Consider the following 23123-nt stretch of genomic DNA (forward strand, 5'->3'; position numbering starts at 1 on the left):
TTGGAATTATACCTTTTATTTGGGAAGAAATGATATTCAGTGTTGAGCCTCCCAATTCTTGAACATGGTATACCCTTCTTGTATTTAGTCTTTGACTTTTTCATCTACATTTTGTAGTTTACAGCATATCAGTCCTATTTGTGTTCTGTTAGATTTGCATCTAAGTATCTGGGATATTTAAATAATACTGTGCCTTTTAATTTAGCATACATTGTCATTATTTTGAAATATAATTGGTATGTTTTTGTTGATAGTATATCTCATGGCCTTATTAAGTTTTAGGATTTATTTGTTTGTTTGGTATTTACCTTGGGAACTCACAGAGTGTCTAACTCTTTTCAACCTGAATAAGTTTTATTTCCTTTGCTTGTGTTATTACACTGGATAGAACTTGTATGGAGAATGGGAACAGTGAAAGAATCCTTCTTTGTTCCTTGTTTTAAAAGAAAAACAGCCACCATTTAACTGTGTGTGTGTGTGTGTGTGTGTGTGTGTGTGTGTGTGTGTGTGTGTGTGTGTGTGTGTGTGTGTGTGTGTGTGTGTGTGTGTGTGTGTGTGTGTGTGTTGGCCCTGGGACTTTGAACTCAGTGCCTGGGCACTGTCCTTGAGCTTTTGCTCAAGGATAGTGCTCTACCACTTGAGCCACAGTTTTCACTTCTGGATTTTTGGTGGTTAATGAAAGATAAGAATCTCACAAAGTTTCCTGCCTTAGCCAGCTTTGAACTGTGATTCTTAGATCTCAAGCTCCTACGTAGCTAGGATTACAGGTATGAGCCACCAGCACCCAACTTTTTTTGTTTGTTTATTTGTTTGCCAGTCCTGGGGCTTGAACTCAGGGCCTGGGCATTATCTTTGAGCTTCTTTTGCTCCAGGCTAGCACTCTACCACTTGAGCCACAGCACCACTTCTAGCTTTTTCTGTTGATGTGGTACTGAGAAATCAAACCCAGGGCTTCATGCATGCTAGGCAAGCACTCTACCACTAAGCCACATTTCCAGTCCTATTTTTTAATTAAAAATGTGTTTTATTATTTTTAAATAGTTGTACAAAGGAGTTGCTATTCAACAAAAGTGAATTGATTTTATCTTTTTAAAATATATTTTTATTGTCTTTAAGTAATAAGTTTTCTGTCTAGAATCTTGGCTCTGCAAGTCTTACTAGCTCTGGGTGGCTCTATGCTTTATTAAGGCTGGTTATTCAACAGTTGTATTTTTGGATTTATTCTTGGGAGGAAGGAAGGCTGGTCCCATTTCTAGAGGAAGAGGAGGTAACCCATGCTAGTGAACATGTTAGTGTGCGACAGATCCCCACAGGCTGAACCCTCGTTCATGAGGCTGCAACTGATTTAACCATGTTCCCCTGGCAGCTGGTCAGAATGGAGAAGTACTTAGCTAATCTCACAGGTAGCACTGAGATGTGATTTGCTTTGTCTCTCTCCAGGATTTTGTATCCTGTATAGAGAACTACCGACGAAGAGGACAGGAGTTCTATGCCTCTTTATATAAAGACCATGTCCAGGTAAGAAACAAAGAGAGTCTCTTTTCTCCATGTCCACCATGAATCAAATAAAAAAATTAGAAGGGCCTTGGGTTCAGGTTTTACATTGTGTAAGTCAATAAGTGGTCACCAGTGGTTTATGAAGTTGACTCAAGGGCTTAGTGCTCATAAATCAGCAGCCGAGGATACAGGATTGCAGCCCTGATCATCTTCCTCCACCAGGAGATCCCTTGGTGCCTTGGACCCTGCTGGGGCTGTCACCACTTCCAGGTAGGGTTTGCAAAGTTTTCCTCTAGCAGTAGGGATCCTACACTTACAGTTTTAGTCCCAGGTCCTTAACTTTGATCACAGAATAAGAACTTCAGGACAAGTGACAGTGGTAGGATAACTTGGCAGACTGTTGAGCAAGCAGACAAGAGAGAAGCAGAAAAACAGAGGCACACTCTAACAGAGAGCGCGGGTGCTCAAAGCAGAGACACCTGAGCACTTTAACATGGGGGACATTTGTGATAAAGGCAGGGTTGGACTTAAAGTTGTTCTAGGGTAAGTGTTTCTCTTTGTTCTCATACCTGGCACATTGAATCTCTTAGTGTTATTTTATCACTGGGCTCAGGGTCTCTTAAGACTGACATGCTCATTAAACTTTGATCATTATGTTTGGACCTCCCTTCAAAGAAAGGATAGGTTCTCCCATACATCTTTCAAGATACATGTCCATCCTTGAGATGAACACTTGTGTCAGGAGGAGTTATTTTCCCAAGATATTTCCCAAGTTATTTTCTCCAGGATACATGTCTTTCTTCTTTTTAAAACATTTAATTTAATTGTAAAGGTGATGTACAGAGGGGTTACAGTTGCACAAGTAAGGTAATGAGTATATTTCTTGTCAAACAGTGTTACCCCCTCCCTTGTTCTCTCCCACTTTCCCTCTACCTTGACTCCCCTCCCCCAAGATGTAAAATTCATTTCCAACATATTGTCTGGTGAGTATCACTGTTGCTTTGGTTCACTCTTTATCCTTTGTTTCACCAGTTTGTTATTCTCCTTCCCTTTTCCAAATCAGATAAATGTATATACAAGATATAGGGTACCAAAACAAAAACAAAAACAAAAACAGTGACAACAGGGCATAAACCAAAGGAAAAAAGAAAGAAAGAAAGAAAGAAATGACTTCACAAAGTACATTAAAAACAAACATCAAAAGAATCTTGTTTTTATATCTTGGAGTTCATTTCAATTAACATCATTTTATATGGCTATATATACATAGCTATTGAGCTATTGAGAGCCTCTTCTAGGACTATACTAGATATATACTAATTATTACAAATGAGGGAAACCATGGAGCCTATGTGTCTTTGGGTATGGCCTACTTCACTTAATATGATTTTTTCCCAAGTCTTTCCATTTCCTTATAAATGAGGTGATGTCATTCTTTTTGATGGAAGCATAGAATTCCATTGTGTGTGTGTGTGCGCACGCACGTGCACGCACGCATATCACATTTTCTTGTTCTATTCATCTACTGAGAGGCATTTGGATTGGTTCCGTATCTTAGCTATGGTAAATAATGCTGCAGTGAACATGGTTGTGCTGGTAGTTTTAGTGTGGTCTTGTTTGTGATCATTTGGGTAAATGCCCAGGGGTGAGGTTACTGGATTGGAACATGGCTTAGTGGTAGAGTGCTTGCCTAGAATGCATGAGGCTCTGGATTTGATTCCTCATTACCACACATCTTTCTTTATGAAATCCCGCTCAGGTTTTAGAGTACATTCATTATTTTGGGCCAGAAGGCAAGGTCAGATGGAGAAAGCTGCTCTTAGTCTTCTCATTTTTCTTTGTACCAATACTTCAGCTTATGAAGAAGTGTAAGGGTTAAAGCAAAGAAGATAACGCTTCTGTGTTTCTAATAGAATCCTCAATAGATTCAGTGCTTCATTTTCTCTAGCCTGCCCTGCCTCACCGTGATAGCAAGCACACAGGCTTGGGCTTTGGTCTCAGCCCCACTATAAAATGTGGATATACATTATTATATCCCAGATCCAAAAGAGACTCCAGGACACCCAGTTAAAAGGGCTAGGAACTTTATTACCACCATGCGGGGACCATTTCCTACTACTGGGAAAGTAGGAGAACGGCCCGGAGCTCAGGGCAGGATGGGTTTTTATAGGGATAAGTTACAAAGAATTACATAGACAAGCCATGCCAGGCAGGTTTGGCTCATTTTCATTGGTTATAGTTATATGACCTTTAAATTCATTTGTTCTTTATGGTAAATATCATACATAATAATTTTCAATTGACTGCCCATAGTGGAACCATTCAATGGTGGTCTTCAATTGTTGGGCCTAAGGCCCTGTTACTGAGGCAAGCAAGTAAGGTTACAGAAGCAAAACAGCAAAAACATAGCCTTGAGTCACAAGAGCGTAGGCAGAACATAAGCTTGACTTAGCAGCATGACCATTACTATCAATGCTATTGACACTACTACAGAAATGATTTTTATTATAAGCTCCTGACTAATACAGCAGCTCAGTGCAGCTGGTGATAAGCCTCAAGGTGGTCAGTAGCCTTCTGCAAAGCTGACAGCCTGGTAAACTTGAGTGAGGGAGAGATGTTCTTTTGTTTTTTAGCAAGGATGGAGAAGGGACAAAGGCTGACTCCTGATCTGCCTTTACCAAGAGGTTTTTGCCCTTTACCAATAATTTTGTTCTGTTTTCTTTTTATTTCACAATTTTGTTCCCATTGATATTCTTTTCCCAGGAAAAAGGGGGTTTAGGGGAGAGAGTAAATTTCCAACAGCAGATGAGACTGAGGCCAGACAATAGGAGGAAATTTCTGCCAGTGAATAGTAACTCAGATATTGCATACATTAAATAACTTCACAACCCAATAGATAATATGCGAATACAAGGAATGTTTATAAGGGGGATTGGATTTCGTTTGCATGGGTCAAGGAAATGACTTTTTAAACTGAAAACTGCAGGAGAGAGAGTATGGGCTGAACTCCTTCAGGGAGCAGTGTTTGAGCTAGGGAGAGGGCCTGTGTGAAGGTCCTGAGGCAGGAAAAAGTTGGATGTCAGTGATTACTAAAAGGAAAAAATGATTAGGAGTTTTGAGCTGGGAGACACAGGGTGAGGATGAGCAGGGCCAAGCCACTGGGCTTGTGCTCAATTAGAGTTTTTGCTTTTTATCCAAAGTGCCGTGGATTGATAAGGGCAACCTGGTAAGGGCAAGTTCAGGTCTTTACAGCACCTTTGTAGACTTGATTCCTTCAGGGTTAACACAGGGATGATTAGGACAGTCAGAGCCCTATTGGAACCCCAAGGGCTGCCTTTCCTGGCCTGCTCCTCGGTCCCTCCCTCCCTCTCTCCCTCTCTCCCTCCCTCCCTCCCTCCCTCCCTCCCTCCCTCTCTTCCTTCCTTCCTTCCTTTTTTCTGTCTCCTTCTACTTTTACTTCTTTTCCCTCCTTCCTCCTTCTCTTCCTCCTCCTCTTTCTTCTCCTCCTTCTCCTCCTCTTCCCTCCCCTCTTCTCCTTCTCCTCCTCCCCTCCCCTCTTCCCTTTTTAAACAGCAGAGCATTTCTAAACTGTAAATATTAAATAGTAGCCCATGTGAAAGCATCTGGCTAGGACAGTGGCAGTAGACTATAGATATCCGGTATGTGGTTACATACTAGTTTTATTGATAAAAATTTTAAGAAGATTAATCACTAGAAAATATGACATGTGGTATTAAAACCTTATGGTTTGTATTATTTATGAGCAACTTCTTTGTTCCAAAGCCTATGCAAGGTGTAGAAAATGCAGTAATTATGCCACTGCTTTGCCTTGAAGGAGTTTACAACTTAGTAGAGGTTTAGGTGAAGAGGTATCCACAGGACAGGAGTTGGCACCAAACTGGGGAGAGGAGGAGGAACCATTAGCAAACTTATGGAGGCTTGGTGGGTTGGAAGGAACCAACTAGCATACCTATGGGGGGGGGTGAGGCTTGGTGGGGTGGAAAGAACCATTACTACCTGTGGGGGTTGAGGACTGGTGAAATGGAGGGAACCATTGGTGTACCTATGAAGGGAGGTGGGGTGTGGTGCCAGGGGCAATAGTCATGAGAGGCACTGCTCTCCAGATCGTATTCCATCTGTTGAAGCATACTTTAGAGCATGCTTACTGGGATTAGGGGTTCCTGGGATGTGGGGTCTGTACCAGCCTTCCACTATCCTGATAGGGGCAGTGGGGTGGGTGTGCCCTGTGGTGGCTGTCCCAGGGATCAGCCAGCAGGTCTGGTTCCCCCCCCCCCCGGCCCCCTTGCCCTGGGCTTTTACTGTGGGTACCCTGATGTCCTCAGGGCCTGGAGGGCATGGTACAGTTATGTGCCTGCTGGACAGGCCTCTCAGGCCAGTCCCCACATGACTCAGTGTATTATCAGTTGCAGCAGAGGGAGAGGAGTTTGTTTATTAAACACTGATTCGCATCTCATCAAGAACTTGACATTTCTGTTGTAAGAGTGGAAGGTGTGCTGGGGGAACTCTGTGGGTTTCTGCCTGGTCTTCCTGGTCTGTAGGAAGGACAGCAGGGACCCACTGAACCCAGAAAGGTGGGATCTGACCCGTCCCCTGAAATGTAAGCCTGGGCCATTGTCATCAACAGGGCCTGACTGAGGTTAGGAGAGTTTGAGAAATTCGTGTAATTTTACCATTGATTAGGTATTTTTGAGAAAAATCAGCATTTTTCAAGCTAATCCATGAAAATACTTTCCAAGTTTTTAAATATTTAAGACACTCTAGATATTTAAAAGAATGCAGATGTAATCACCCTTTGCTGAAGATAATGGGATCTTAAGCATTCACCCTATCTTTTTTTTTTTCCTGTGCCAGGTCTTGGGGCTCAGACTCAGGGTTTGGGTACTGTCTCTGAGTTTTTTGTTTGTTTTTATCTCAAGGCTAGCATTCTTGAGTAGTTAAGTCTCAGTGTGACTGCTCCTAGCCCCTGGAAAAGCCACTTCTCCTGGGTAGGCTTGTATCTTCCTGGGGATGATGGAAAAGTTTTACTCATGTTGCCCACTGAGTAGAGAACAATGAGATGAAGCAGGTGAGGAGGTTGGCCTGATGTGTGCCTCTGCTGGTGGTAATTGTCAGTACTGATGTCAGTTATTACAGCATCGATTCAATTGTCCAGACCTGATGATGATATTTCACTGACACGGTGATGTATGCCACCTCAGGGTGGACTATACCAGCAGTGTAGGGTGTATTTTTATAACACATATAATATATAAGTATTATACAACAGACATAACAGCAGTGTAGGGTGTAATATATAACATATGTAACATACATATATTATAGATATTACATGTATTATGTATAACATAGTATGTAATGTTTATTAGCTTATATTAGGGGGGATTTCATTGTTACATCTCTACACATATATACACTGTATTCCAATCAATCACCCCTTATCTCACACGCCTGACCCCTTTCCCTCCCCCAAATAAGTATCCCCAACAGATTCCCTTGTTTTATTTTCATAATTACAAATGATCTATTTCAGCATATTTGGCCCCTTTTATCCTTAAATGGTACTAGAGTAGAAAACAATCCGAGACCATAAAACCAAATAGAATTTCATAAATAACTGATGGGATGATCATCATTAACATAGAAAGTTTTACTTTATGTGAACCTTCTCGAATGCTTGGACATTCAACAAGTGCACAGGCTTTCTTTCACATGTGGAGGTTAGACCTAAACTATGAACATATATGAAACAAGAGAGGGTCATATGCATCTATACACCAACATATTGACTGAAGCATGGATTAACATTGTTTAACGGCTTCAAACAACTAATTTATACAACTTAACAAAATGAATACCAGGAATCTGGAACATACAAGGAGAGGGAGAGGTCCAGGGGAGGGAAACAGATGAATGGAAAGAAGAGTGGGTAAATATAGTTATAATACAATATGCATATGTGAAAGTGAAATCAGATAAGTTGAGGGGATGGGTGGGGTTGGTGGGGAGAAGGATGGAAGGGGTGCCATTGATCAAGATACATTGTACCCATATACTGACACACACACACTCAAACACACAATCACAAGATATTAGAGTCTGAAAGGCCCTGAGATATCATCCAGACCAGTTGTCTCATTTAATAGCTGGAGGTTAAATGAGGTCAGAGATGGGAATGACTTGCTCAGATCATCCAGCTGTGGCAGGGCTGTTAATTCCACTCTCCCTCCAGTCCAGGTCACTAGAAGATGTATGTTCAGCATTATTTTGGAAGAGTAGGGGCCATGGTGAAATTCCATGTCCATGTACAAAACATCTGTCTACTCAGCAGGTTAGCCTCAACACTTTCAGGGTCTGTTGCTCTCTGCCCTCACCAGCGGTCTGGCGGCTGGGGTCAGCTTCTTCTGGCCTGCTCCTGATCCAGAGGGGACACTGTATATACCCTGAGGGTTCCTGGGGAATACCCAGAGGGGAATCTTTCTTAACTAATCGCAGAGCACTTGGCCTGTTCATTTGGAGCCTACTGGAAAAAGTGTCCAAGGATAATGTTGTATTTCTGCTTCCCAGAGGCGAAGATGTGGGCACCTGAAGGCAGCCAGTGCCTGGGCCAGGATTCAGGAACAGCTCTTTGGGGAGCTGGGCTTATGGGGCCAGATGGCAGGAGCCAGGCCACGTGCCCAGTGGGAACTGGATTGGAGAGAAGGCCCTGCTCACATGAGGAAGCGCCTCAGATGCCTGTCTCCACGGGAGGCCCTGAGCCCAGGCATGGGCAAGGTAAGCCTAAGGCAGTGAGAGTAAGCATATGAGGAAATTGGCTCAGCTACCCATCCAGGATCATGTTTACAACATGTAGGAGACAAGAGTTATACAGGTAAATGTAGAGACATTGTTTTGCTGTTGTTTGTTTTCTTGTGGTTCTGGTATTTCAACTGTGGTACTTGGCTTTCTAAACACTTTAACCACTGAGTCACTAAGCCATGTTACCAGTCCTATTTTCTGCTGATTTATTTTTTTAAATTTTAAATTGTTATTGTACAGAGGGGTGACAGTTACAAAAGTCAGGTAAAGAGTACATCTGTTTTAGGACAATGTCACCCCTTCCCTTGCTTTCTCCCCCAATTTTTCCCTCCTGTCCCTACCTACAAGTTGTATAGCTCATTTTCAACATAGGGTCTAGTGAGTACCTTCACTGCGTTTGTTCACATTGTCCTTCAATTTCTGTGCCTCTCATCCTCTCAAAGACAGATAAACAAGATAAAAAGAAAATAAAACAACAGAGAAACAAATATCTTGTTTCCATTCCCTGGAGGTCATTTCAATAAACATTATTTTATATGATCAGATGCACATAGGCATTGCACTTTTGTGTTCCTCTCCAAAGAGTATCCTTCTTTGGTCTCACTATGTGTGAATGCCGAGCGTCTTGTATAATTTATCATGTCAGATCTAGCTTCCTCATATGAGAGAAAGCATATGCTGTTTGTGTCTCTCAGCTTGGCTTATCTCATTTAACCTTATTTGTTTAGGTTCATTCATTTCCCTACAAATGACATAATACTATTCTTTCTAATGCCCCTGTAAAACTCCATTGTGTATAGATTCTAGATGTTTTGGATCCACTCATCCATTGTAGGGCATCTGGGCTGTTTCCATAGCTTGGCTATTGTGAATAGTGCAGCAATGAACATAGATGTGCAAGTGTCTTTATGGCATTCTGTCTTGTGATGTTCTGGTTAGAAGCCCAGGAGTGGTATGTCTGGGTGGTAGGGAGGGAAAGCTGATTATTTTTGAGGTGGGGTCTCACTTCCTGCTCAGTTGCATGCCTGAGCATGATTCACTGATGTTAGGCTACCCAGCGGTAACTAGTACCACAAGAGCGTTCCATCCTATCTAGCCCTCCATTGAGACTGTATCTTGTGAACTCTTCTGCCTGGGCTGGTCTTAAACCATTATCCTAACAATTTTAGCCTTTCAAATAGGGTTACAGGTGTGGGCCACAGTTGTTCAGCCTATAACATTTTCTGAGTGTGAGTGTGTATGTGCACACTGGGGCTTGAACTCAGGGCCTAGGTTCTGTCCCTGACCTTTTTTGCTCAAGGCTAGTGCTCTACCATAGCTCCACTTCCAGCTTTTTGGTGGTTAAGATGAGAGAGATAAGGGTCTCATGGACTTTCCTGCCTAGATTGGCTTTAAATTGTGATCCTCAGATCTCAGACTCCTGAGTACCTAGGATTTGGGGCACCTGGCTCCATAGCTTGCTATTGATTTCATTTAACGGAAGAGAGACACTAAGAAGGAGGAGGTAGCTAGATGGTAGAAGGAGTAGAAGGTAGTATTTAGAAGGAGCACACAGATAGAGATGGGAGTTGTCACTGAGTTTAAGAGACTCACCATCTGGATAACCAGGCTATGGAAAGAACCACTCTGGCCATTGTCTGCCGGGACAAATTCTTTGTCATTGAGAACTTAGAACTTGCAATGCTATTGCCTTATTTATGGTATGAGCATATCCTGGAACTAGTTTTACAATAAAAATCTCTTGAATGTAGTGATTTCCACAAGCTCAAGCCAGTGATCTAAGTGGTTCACACAGGCAAGAGGCACACAGGTACACTTTATGGTTATGGTCCGACACTGTCCTCCTAGCTGTCCATCCAATCACAGAGAAACTTCTGTGCTTGTGCACCACAGAAGGAAGGGAGGGAGGGAGCAGGATCACCAATCAGAAGACTCCCAGCAGCACCTGTGCACTCCTCAACCAATAGACCAGAAGCATGGCACTAGGGGAAGGAGAACAGGGGACCCTGTATCTAGCGGGTCCTGAGAGAGAGACTTTGGGCTCCTGGTTCTGGCCCTCCTCCGTGTGCAAGGAATCTGTTTCATTGTTCTTTTGCTTTCAAGTTAGTCTGCTCCGTCTTCTTTAAACACTTTCCTGCCCTTTAATGAGCAGAGGAAATGAACTTGAATCCTAGGCAATATCAGTCTGTTAGTTTCTCATGTCCTCATTGAACATTCATAATGTAAAATATTCTGAAAGGCACTCTTGCAAACCTCGGGGTGCTGTAGTTGAACCTTCTGTATCCACATCCATCTCAAGGTACCGTGTTAACTATGCTCTTTAATATGCAACCCTGCCATTTTGATATCCATACTAAAATCCTCAAACCTAAGGAGAAAACTATATTTATGCTGGGTGCTGGTAGCTCATGCCTATAATCCTAGCTACTCAGGAAGCTGAACTCTGAGGATTGCTGTGGGAAGATAGCCCAGGTAAGGTGAGCCAGTGAGACTCTTACCTCAGAAAAAAAAGGAACACACACACACACACACACACACACACACACACACACACACACACACACACACACACACACACACACACACACACAAAGTCCCACAAAAATGGAGCTGTGGTTCAAGTGCTAGCTTTGAGCAAAAGAAGCTGGACTGGCACACACACAAATATATATATATTTAATTTATCCAATAAGCACTTGGGACAGAGAGAGGACGGGGGCAGGGGGAAAGGGGAGAGGAAGGGAACAACTAGAGAACAGAACCAGAGCTTCTGACACAATCTGTCCTTGTCACCAGCCCAGTGGACTGCTTACTTTGGTTCTGCTCTCTGGTGTTCCCTTCCTCTCCCCCACCCCAGCTCTGTCCCTCTCTAGAGCAGGCCATGCTCAGACATTCTGCATGTTCTCTAATCCCATCTTAGTCTGTCTTTGGTAATTACTGTAAATCCTACTTAATGGAAGACTGTGGGTTTTCCCTTTGACTCAGGAACATTAATACTTGCATTTTATTGTGGTCCTGTAGGATTTCACATTTTCCTTTCCCTGCTTCTTGAGTTATCAGAAAAAGTGAGTGTGTGTGTGTGTGTGTGTGTGTGTGTGTGTGTGTGTGTGTGTGTGTGTGTGGTTGTGAATCTAAGGGCAGGGAGAGGGCCATAAACATAGTATTCAGGGTTTAATTTCACTTTTCTCTGCTCCTGTTTTAGGCAAACCAAGATAGAAAGGGTGGTACGTCTCAAACCAAGGCGGAAAATCAAGGTATTAGGTTCATTAATTTATGTTTTTTCCTTTAATAAAATTAAGCTATATTTAGTAGTTTAATTCAATATGATGCTTTTTTTTCCTCAACGGTGTCACTCTTCCACTTTGAGACACACACATTCATTTCCAGCTTCATGCTCGTTAATTAGAGATAAGAGTTAAGTCTGGAAAGACCAGCGATTTTACAAGAGCTTCTTGATCAAGGAAAGGATAATATATGCCACCCTGGTTACTCACTAAGAATGTTCCATAGGAGAGAAACAAGGTATCTTTACATACGTGAGAAGGGTGATCTAACTATTAATTAGTCAATCAATGAGCAAAAGGACAGGCTTTTAAGTTTGTGTGTCTACCCCAGGTTGTCTTTAGAAGCCTTTAAAGATGCAACTCAAATTAACAAATTGTTGGGTAAAATCTTTGGTGGCTTCCTGCCTTGACCTTTGTAACAACCTGAGGAGACAGTTTCAAATTGAGAAATTCCTATTGTGGTTCAGCAACGTGGTTCATGCTTTGTAGTCATGAACAACGTGGCTGCTCTGAGACCATTTGGATGGGGAAGAGGCAGGTTCATGAGACCACACAACTGTGCAGAAAAGATGGTGGGCAGCCACCCCCAGAATGGCGAACATTGAACCTATTGCCTCTCTGAAAAATAGGATGGGTTGATTAGTGATAATAATAGAGCATTTAATAAAAACCTAATAATAGAACATTTCACAGCCTTTGAGGTTGTGCAGAAAAATTTAAATGGAATGGAAATGTGACCACAGTGTGTGTGTGTGTGTGTGTGTGTGTGTGTGTGTGTGTGTGTGTGTGTGTGTGTGTGTGTGTATGCCAGTCCTGCGGCTTGAACTCAGGGCTTGGGCACTGTCTCTGAGCTGTTTTGTTCAAGGCTAGCTTTCTACCATTTGAGCCACAGCTCCACTTCTGGCATTTTTTATGATCAATTGGAGATAAAAGTCTCACAGACTTCAGATCTCCTGAGCCATGGGTGCCCAGCCCATGATGTACTCTTGAGTGAAAAGTATTAGTGAAGAAAAAGTATAAATGACATATTATTAGCTTGTTAAAAATTAATAAAATATGTGTACATATACTTATACAGACAAAAAATATTTGGGAAGCCAGACAACCTACAGATTAAAAGGCTGCTCTGTTTAGCTCCTGTCCCTATTTCTAGCAGCTGTGTGACCTTAGGCAGAAAAAGGTCATTTCTTCATTGACATTCCTACACATTGTCTAGGACTGGATGGATAAATGTTACCTCAAGGGTCAGGCACAGAGAAGAGCTTCCTTACAGGGGACTGTACACTGGTGAGAGCTGTCTCCTTTGTTACAATAAGAAGATGCTGCTGCTGTGTTTTGAACAATCAACACTCTTGTAAAAGAATGGATAAGCAAGGTGCCAGTGGCTCATGCCTATAAGCTTAGCTACTCAGGAGGCTGAGATCTGAGGATCATGATTCAAAGCTAGCCTGGGCAGGAAAGGATGTGAGACTTTTATACCCGATGGATTACCAAAAAGCCAGAAGTAGAGTTGTGGCTTAAGTGGTTGTGCACCAGCCTTGAGTAAAAAAGCCGAACACAGTACCCAGGTCCTGAGTTTTAAGTCCTAGTACACACACACACACACACACACACACACACACACACACACACACACACACACACACACACACACACACACTGAGCTGCTTTTCTGACTGAAATTTGAAGTTGCAGAGGCTGGGGGTAGGTATGGGCACACCCAGATGAGTCAGTTATCAGGTGTGGTAACCAGTATAGCACAGGATGGGGGGCAGGGATTGTCTAATTTTTGGAAGCAGTGGCAAGCCACCCTGTGCACGTCAGTCCTCGAACGTTGACTTTCTTCTCAATGACATGGGTGAATGCTGCGCTCTCTCCCTCATGACGCGATGCCAGGCTGCTCATGCCCAAACTGTGTGTGGTTTTATGATATGCAGAAGACCTGATGCCCAAGGAAGATGACAGGGAGCCTGATGAGGTGGCTGTAGACTGCACACAGCTGACATTCTTTCCTGCCTTGCACGAAAGTCTACACTCAGAAGATTTCTTGGAGCTGTGTCAGGAAAGACAAGTGATTTTACAGGAGCTTCTGGATCAAGAAAAGGTAATACATGCCACCCTGCTTAGACATGAAGAGCTTTCCTACAGGAGAGAACCAAGCTGGCCTATCTCATGTGGCAAGGAAGATCACCACTCATGATTAAAACTGTTTACTAGTTGATCAGTGGGCAAAAGGATAGGCTCTAAAATTTGTGGGCCCAGGGCCAGGCACTTAAACTAACAACTTATTAGGCGAAATCTGGAACTTCCTACCTTGACTTTCACAGCAATCTGAGGGGCCCCTTTTAAGTTAAAAATTCTTGATCTTGGGCTGGGAAGATGGCTCAGTGGTAGAGCGCTTGCCTTGCATGCATGAGGCCTTGGGTTCGATTCCTCAGCACCACATACACAGAAAAAGCTGGAAGTGGCACTGTGGCTCAAGTGGTAGAGTGCTAGCCTTGAGCTGAAGGGCTGAGGGACAGCACCCAGGCCCAGAGTTCAAGCCCCACCGGAAAAAAAAGGAATTCTTGATCTCTTTCTCTTTTTTTCCTTCCTTCCCTCCTTCCTTCCTTCCTTCCTTCCTTCCTTCCTTCCTTCCTTCCTTTCTTTCTTTCTTTCTTTCTTTCTTTCTTTCTTTCTTTCTTTCTTTCTTTCTTTGTCTTGTGTGTGTGTATGTGTGTGTGTGTATGTGTGTGTCTGCATGTATGTGCCAGTACTGTGACTTGATCTCAGGGCCTTGTGCTCTTGATTAGCTTTTTTACTCAAGGCTGATGCTCTATCATTTTAGCCATACCTCCACTTCTAGTTTTTTTGTGATTAATTGGAGATAAGAGCCTTTGGCCTTTTCTGCCCAGGCTAGCAATATGCCCTACCTCTTACATGTCTACCATACTTCCTAATATGTTATCTTAAGGACCAAGCCTTTACATATGGAATTTTGAGGTACATTCATCCAAGCCATACGGGGACCTTCATAAAGTAGGATGTCCAGAATAGGGCCCTCTTGCTCAAGTGTAAGGGTGGAATAGAAGCATATATCTTACAGGAAAGCAGACCTGGGTTCAAATCTCAACTTGACCACATGATAAACAGCAGATGCCATGGAGCATATGGCAGATCTTTCCTACTACTCTGGGTCAGGCTTTGTTGGGGTGGTGAAAGAAAGAGGTTAGATCAGAATGGGGTAGATGTGAGGTGCTCATTAAAGACTTAATTTTCAACCTAGTGCCATTGGCTCATGCCTGTAATCCTAGCTACTCAAGAGGTTGAGATCTGAAAATCACAGTTTGAAGCCAGCCCAGGCAGGAAAGTCTATAAGACTCTTATCTCCAATTAACTCCCCAAAAGCTGGAAGTAGAGCTGTGGCTTGACAGAGTACCAGCCTTGAGTAAAAGAGATCAGGGACAGTGCCCAGGCTCTAATCCAAGCCCTAGGGCACACACACACACACACAGACACAGACACACAGACACACACACACACACACACACACACACACACACACATATCCATACTCAACTTTCTTTCTTTCCCCCAAATCAAGAGGCCTGAGCAATGGTGGGCTTTGCAGTCTCACTAGTGAGCTGGGCTCTTACATGGGAATGTCAGTGGAAGAGACACCCTGCAAAACAGATGAGGGGAGACAGGGCACACTTGGAGAGGCATGCATGGGGCTGAGGGGTGCTCTGCCCGTGGGGTGGCTCTGATCCTGGCCTACAGATTGAGTGGCCTGGATGAACTGCCAGGAGCAGGTGACGAGCTCAGCTGAGAACCTAAGGTGAGCAGGAGCAGGTCTCTGAGACCGCAGATGTCCCCCCAAGGGACCCGTTCCAGGCAGACTCCTAGAGGATGTGAAACTGCTCCTGCTGTTGCATGGGTTGGATGAAAGAGCTGGCTTGAATTCCCTCAGTTTCTGCTGTTGTGGCTATGGCACTCAGCATGGGCTTACCAACTAACACATGAAAATCTTCTTTTAAGATCAGCTGTATTATAGCCTTAATTTCAGCTATGAAATCCCTTCAGCACAATACCTAGGTTAGTGTATGTCAGGGTTTCCAGGGCTGAAGTTCTCGGGGTGGGAGACACCTCTGGAGTACTGCTTGCCATGCAGGTGTCCCTGGTCCCCATTGCTTCTTCAACACCTGTCCACCCTTTCTGAGAGTCACTGAGGGCAGCCCGGTGCCATGTGCTCTCAACACCAGCCTGGGGGTTCAGCCCCACACTGGGCAGGACTGAGGTCAAGGTCTGGGGTTTACAGGCCTGTCCCTGAGGTCCGGCTCTCATCTCTCATGGCCATACAAGTTCTATGTCTGAGAGGGTTTATTTTATTTTATTTTTATCCCAGTCCTGAGGCTTGAACTCAGGACGTGGGCATGTTGTCCCTGAGTGTTTTTGCTCAAGGCTAGTGCTCTACCACTTGAGTCACAGCTCCACTTCTGGCTTACTTGGTAGTTTATTGGAGATAAGAGTCTCATGGACCTTCCTGCCCCAGCTGGCTTCAAGCTGTGATTCTCAGATCTCAGCCTCCCAAATAGCTAGAATTATAGGCATGATCCACCAGCAGCTGGCTTTTGAGAGTTTTTGTTTGTTTTTTTTGTTTTCATTTTGTCAGTTGGGGGGCTTGAATTCAGGGCCTGGGCGCTGTCCCTGAGCCTCTTTGTGCTCAAGGCTAGCGCTCTACCACTTGAGCCACAGCACCACTTCCAGGTTTTGAGTGGTTAATTGACAATAAGACTCTCTTGGGGACTTTTCTGCCGGGACTGACTTTGAACCCTGATCATCAGATCTCAGCCTCCTGAGTAGCTAGGGTTACAGGTGTGAGCCACTTGTGCCCAGCATTGAGAGTTGTTTTTTGCAGATAGTCTCACCCAGTGATGTTTTTCCTCAGGGTTGTTGTTGAGGGGGCGGGGGAGTGTCTGAAGCTCACAGATGACTGCTTTCCCCATAGTGGAGGCAGACCAGGACTAGGGAGAGGCTGTTTTCCATCCTCACCAGTTTTTACTTAAGTTTCAAGTCTCTTGGCTTCCTGGTCACAGCAGGGAATGTGTCATGAATGTCATACATGGTTTGCTATGGCAGCAGGGGTCCCTAGAAGGTCTAGATGGGAGCCTGCATAGCCAGCAGGGGAGTCTGGGAGAGGAGAGGCATCAGCCTCAACTTAGCATGAGATGCCCCTGAGCCTGCTGGAGGGCCTGGGGGAGTCCAGGGGAGGTGAGTTAGAAGCAGTTATAGTGCCACTTCAAAGAGATTCTGCCTCTGTCTGAACATTGGTTCTTTGCAAGGACTGTTTATTCTTTTACTTATTGTTGTGCCAGTACTAGGACTTGAGCTTAGGGTCAGGACACTGTCCCTTAGCTTTTTCTACTCAAAGTTGGTGTCTAACATTTGAGCTGCAGCTGCACTTCTGGCTCTTTAGTGGTTACTTGGAGCTAAGAGTTTCAGGAACTTTCCTGCCTAGGCTGGCTTTGAATGGCCATCTTCAGATTGCAGCCTCCTGAGTAGCTAAGGTTACAGGTGTTAGCTCTCAGCACGTGGCTATAAGCGGATATGATTTGTTTCATTGGTTGTATTTTTTGCTTCTGGTTTGGGGTAAGCTATGCACTGAGTTTCCCCAGGGTCAGCAGATCTCCAGACAGGCCTGCTCCGTGGAGAAGTGGGGCATCCAGCACATGCTTCTGGGCCACTGGGCAGAGGTTGCGCGGAGAGCTGTGTACAGACTCCACCCATTCCCAGTCTCACCTCTGTTACTCACAGGCTCAGAGACTTCCGGGAAGGAATGGGAGTCCCTGGAGGTCACTTCCTTTCTCTTCAAATTGCGATTTTACTCCTTGTCTCATCAGTTTGTGGCAAAGAGGAATGAGGGCAGTATGCCCTCGTTGATATTCTGTCTTCTGTGATGAGGGAGCTCACAGCTGCTATTATAACATGTATCTCCATCCCTAGAACCCAGGGATGTCATGGCTCTGAGGAAGGGGAAGGCCCTCAGTGAATCCATGAAGCCACTTCCACATAGACTGATGGATGCTCTCAACGCAGGAAATGGAGTGTGCCAGGGACAAGCCAGAGTGGTGTTTCCACAGAATGGGAAACTCTGGGGCCCAAAGGGGTCTTTTAAATTTAATTTTTAAATTAAATCAAAAAATTTAAATGATATTATTAAGTTGTTGTACAAAGAGGTTACAATTCCGTAAGTCAGGTTATGAATACAGTGTTTATGAGTCAATGACACTGCATCCTTCATTCTTCTCCATTTTTCCCATCCCATCCCTGCTCTCAAGTTATGTATTTCATTTTTTGCATAATGTATATTGAATACCATGAGTGTACTTGCTCACCCTTCATCCCTCCATTTCTATACCTCCTTTGCCCTCTCCCCCCCAACATGTGTCCACTTCCTGGTAAAAATTTTTATAAACAGTATATTACTTGTTCAGAGAAGTTATACTTTTGGATTCTTCCCCTAAGTATATCCTCCTTTAGTCTGTTTGTGTGTAAATGTATTGAGCCCCGTATATGTTATCATGCACATTTGCATTTTAGATCTAGCTTCCACATAGGAGAGAAAATATGCCGTTTGTCTCTCTGAACCTGGCTTGCTTCACTTAATATGATTTATTCTATGTCTATGCATTTCCCTGCAAATGACATAAAACTATTTTTTTCTAATAGATAAGTAAAATTCCATATTTACATATGTACCGCATTTTTTGACCCACTCATTCATTGTAGGGCTTGGCTATTATGAATAGATCAGCAATGAACATAGATATTCAAGTGTCTTTACCATATCCTGACCACAAAAAGGTCTTTGGGGCTGGGAAGGTGGCTCAGTGGTAGAGCACTTGCCTTGCATGCATGAGGCCCTGGGTTCTATTCCTCAGCACCACATAAGCAAAAAGAAAAAAGCCGGAAGTGGTGCTGTGGCTCAAGTGGTAGAGTGCTAGCCTTGAACTGAAGAGCTGAGGGACAGTGCCCAGGCCCAGAGTTCAGGCCCCACGACTGAACCCCCCCCCCAAAAAAAATCACATCCAGGTGAGAGAAAGATAAGACAGATGATCAGGTGAGAGTTTTGACTTGCTGGGATGGGAAGTCTCAAAGTTCTAGCATCCTTCAGAACATGTAGCATTTTGCCAGAACAAGAAGTTGCTGGGACTGAGGCTTCTATGGAGAATCAATGAAACCCAGGTTTAAAGCATGAGGCAGGAAAGAGTATCAGGAGGACAGACCCAGGAGCTTACCTAAGTCTGAAAATCAGTGGGCCGGAAGACATAGGAGCTAGAGGCTGAGGTGGGAAGAAAGGGTACACTACTTTTGAAGTAGGAACATGATCCTGCATACACAAAGCAGGGTGTGTGTGTGTGTGTAGGTGCACACACACACACACACACACACACACACACACACACACACACACACAGGCTGGTACCATTAACCTGCAGGCATTGATGTCAGACTGGGAATTTTCCTAATTCAGATGTCTCTTGGAGATCTAGTGGGCCTTGAGTTATGTCTAAATTTCTAAGAGAAGGCCCTCAGGACAGAACCATAATGATTTGTCCCTGCTCCCACTATAGAATTCTGATTTTTCATCCCCCTGTTTTCTCGGAAGCAGTTGTTCTGATACCCATGAGGCTCTGGGGCATAACCTGGTGGCCCATCACTTCCAGAGGCCTTGGTAGCTGCAGGCTCTGGCCTGGCCCTGGGTAAACTGGCAGTCCTGGAACGCTAGGATGGTGATAGTGAATTTATTTCCGTGTCTGAACAACTGGGTTCCAGTCACTTCCAGCAGTACCTGGGATGGTAATTATTTAAGTATTCCCTGATGCCTTTACACCATAGATTAGTGATTCCCAGAAACACAAGGGCTGTTCTCTGCACACAGCTCCATTGATACGAGTGTGATGGATTTAATGCATCATCATTGTGGTCCCCTGCCAGATCATCCCTTACACCCTTCCATGCAGCTTCTAGATCTGTCCAGAGTCAGAATACCAGTGATGCTTCATTTGGCTATTATTCTCTTTGATTACATGAAAATTAAATATGTGACTTTTTGTTTATATAAAAATGTAAAATATGAGTTTGACCTTGTTGAGGAACAGCTCAAGGGCAGATCCTTCCTTCCCTCCCTCTCTCCCTCCCTTCCTTCCCTATGGACAGTAGACAGCAGCATCTCCCTCAAGTACTTCCCAGGCATTTTTAGGTAAGGCTATGTAGAGAAGGCCAAGAAGGCATGCTAACCTTAGCCATTTCCCTTGTCGAAGCTTCCTGTCTGGGTGAATCTCCATGACTTCATAAAATGCACAGGTGCCTGTGTCATCCCTACTTAGTGCTGAGACTTTCTGTGACATACTTTATATAGGGGTCATCTCTGACCTGGCTTCGTGACTTTTCCCCCCTCACCCTTACATGTACATGTCCACACATGTACACATACACACATAAAGGCACATAGGCAGTTTTTTGCACAGTATTGTCTATAAACTGAAAACATGTCAACCTGCTTAAAGAGAGTGTCCTGGAATTTTCCTCTCCCATTTTGAATCTTCTTGACCCCCTAGCTTATGTTACCTCTTCAGGGATCACTTCTCTGATGTCTCCCTCTCCTAGCTCAGCAGGGGTGAGACACCCTTCTCTGCATACCCAGAGCACCTGCACCTCCCTTCCCATTTTGTTAGACTTTCCACATCCTGAAGGCCCTTGTAGTTCCCTTCCTTGTGCCTTCTACTGGGTGGGGCACATGCAAGTGAATGAAGGACAAATAGATCCAGGGCTTGTGAGAAACATGCTTACATCAGATTCCACTCCATGGTTTGCAGCCCCGCTGATGCACATGGCCCAGTTTCTCAGTGTTTCGTGTTTAGATCATCCATATCAGAATCCTCTGGAGAGCTTATTAGTGGTGGCTTCTGAAGTATCACTCTGCATCTGTTAAATAGAAACTTCTAAGGATGTTACCAAAGAATGTGAATCTTAACCAAGATGCCAAAGTGATTAGTATGTGTACTAAGTTTGGTGTTTTTCTTGTTGTTGTTTTGTTTTGTTTTTGTGCCAGTCCTGGGGCTTGGACTCAGGGCCTAGATGTTGACCTTGAGCTTTTTTCACTCAAACACTCTTCTGGTTAAGCTACAGCTCCACTTCTGCCTTTTCTTTTGTAGTCAATTGGAGATAAGAGTCACAGTTTTTCCTGCCCTGGATGGTTTCAAACCATGATCCTCAGCTCTCGCCCTCCTGAATAGCTAGAATTACAGGTGCAAGCCATTGGTGCCTGACCATAGTAAGTTTTTAAATGAATGCCTATTAGCTGAGAAAAACACATTAAAGGAGGAAAGATCTATTTTGGCTCATAGTGTTAGAGGTTGGCAGTTTCCATTGATTGGGGCCTGAGGAGAAGCAGAATATCATGAACGTGGGAACGTTCATGAAGAGGCTGCTCACCTCATGGCAGCCAGAAAGTAAAGAAAGAGAGCCTTCCAGGGCCAAGGATTAGTTAGACCCTACTAGATCGTGTTTCTAGTGCCCTGCTTCCTCCAGCACAGGCTACATCTCCAATAATGTCGCTTAACTATGAATCTAAATGGATTGATCCACTCCTGAAGATGACAGAGCCTTCACAATCCAATCCCTTCTCAAGATCACACCAGCTGGTACATAAGCCTCTGGGGAGACCTCAGTGCAAAACCTAACAATTCCTGAGTCCAGGTTTTACAATATGCAGAGAGACCCTGGCTCATTATGTACTCCGGTATTAACTCATTTGCCTAGGAGCAGAGCCTCTTGCTTTGAACTGACTTCAGGGCATGTGATGTTTCACATTATAGTGAAGCAACTAAACAACATCAAAGTTACGGCTATTTCCAGGTAGTGCCCTCTGAGCTTGAGAGGAAGGTGAGGCTGGCTGTTTGCAGGTTTGCTGTGGCAGTGACACAGGTAGGCAGGCAGGGGGCATCCCTGCTCCTTGTCTCAACCTGGAAGTCTTGGTAACATAAAGAGATCCACACACTAGATTTCTTTCCATATTTTCTAACTGTTGCACATATATGTGTGCAGGATCTCCATAGTGTTTTAATATATATATATATATATATATGTATGTATATATACATGTATAGTTTCATCTTTAAGTAGTGCTACAAAATGAGTTGACATTCAACAAAGCGGTTTATGAATATGATGCATGATCAGTATAACCCCCACTCCTACCTCCATGTTGTTTTAAACATGCACTGATTGCAGTGTGACTGAATATTCCAAATAGTTGTGACCAAGGTAAAAGAAGCAGATGCCAGAATCCACGCAGACCTCCTCTCCACTTTTTGATATTATTATTATTATTGCCAGCAATCTTTGCCTTACTTTTAAAAATGGAAGCCAGGTGCTGGTGGCTCACACCTGTAATACTCAGAAGGCTAAAGTGTGAGGATTGTGGTTCAAAGCTGGCTCTGGGCAGAAACTCTTATCTCTTATCTCTTAACTCTTATCTCCAGTTAACCACTCAAAAACCAGAAGTGGTGCTGTGGCTTAAGTTGTAGCGTGCTAGGCTTGAGCACAAAAATGGTCAGGGACAATGGCCAGGCCCTATGTTCAAGCCCCACAAGCAACAACAACAACAAAAAAAAACAAGTGTACAGTCAGCTTTACATTCAAGGATTCAAACAACAGTGGATAAAAAATAAATTTTTTAAAACCATGTCTATACTAAACATTATTGTCATTATTCCCTGGAAAATACAACATAACAACTATTTTAATAACATTGGCATTTCATTATATTATGCATCTTAAGTCATCTAGAGAGGATTTAAAGTATAAGGGAAGACATGCTTCAGTGACATGCAAATACTCTATTATTCATATAAGAAACTGAAACATCTGTGAATTTGGTATAGAATGCCAAGAATGGCTGTAACTTCTTCCATATGCCAGTCCTTCTCGATGTAGATGGGGACAGATGATAAATATGAGCAAGGCCTGGCACTGGTGGCTCAGCCTGTAATTTTAGCTACAAAGGAGACTGAGATATGAGGACTGAAGTTTAAGACCAGCTCAAGCAGACAAATCCTTAAGACTTTTATCTCCAATTGACCATCAAGAAACCAGAAGTAGAGCTGTGGCTTAAGCATTAGCATGCCAATCTTGAGCCCCAAAACTAAGTGAAAACAAAAGGGCCTAAGTTCAAGCCCCAATACTGGTTAAATACATAAATAAGCAAATAGATGAAGACATAAATAACCGTGAGCAAGGCAAAGCCTCCCTCACCCTGTACATTACAGAGAACACCAGAGAATGGAGCCATGGTTCTACTTTCAATGATTTCTGTTCCCCACTTGTTCCACCTGCAAAATTTGAGCACTGCCCTGGATTGCTAATTAATAACACTAGAGAAATCTGCAGAGAACTCTGGTTGGTCTAGTCTTCTACGGGGGGGGGGGGTACCATTGAGGCCTGGCTGTGGGAGAAAGTACTGATGTGAGCTCCCACCAAATA

The 23123-nt window shown here is 43.7% G+C and overlaps 1 protein-coding gene across 1 annotated transcript in view; it reads left to right on the plus strand.

The window, feature by feature from the left end:
* The window catches only part of Wdfy4 (WDFY family member 4), a 268757-nt gene that overhangs the window by 156430 nt on the left and 89204 nt on the right, over positions 1 to 23123 (plus strand). Inside the window, exons 42-45 of the mRNA XM_070020489.1 lie at positions 1441 to 1518; positions 8083 to 8289; positions 11516 to 11567; positions 13535 to 13701. Of these exons, the coding sequence (XP_069876590.1) occupies positions 1441 to 1518; positions 8083 to 8289; positions 11516 to 11567; positions 13535 to 13701 (504 nt within the window). The remainder of the gene's footprint in view (positions 1 to 1440; positions 1519 to 8082; positions 8290 to 11515; positions 11568 to 13534; positions 13702 to 23123) is intronic.

Source organism: Dipodomys merriami, unplaced genomic scaffold (genome assembly GCF_024711535.1).
Source record: "Dipodomys merriami isolate MVZ:Mamm:240054 unplaced genomic scaffold, mDipMer1.0.p SCAF_14, whole genome shotgun sequence".
Taxonomy (NCBI): Eukaryota; Metazoa; Chordata; class Mammalia; order Rodentia; family Heteromyidae; genus Dipodomys; species Dipodomys merriami.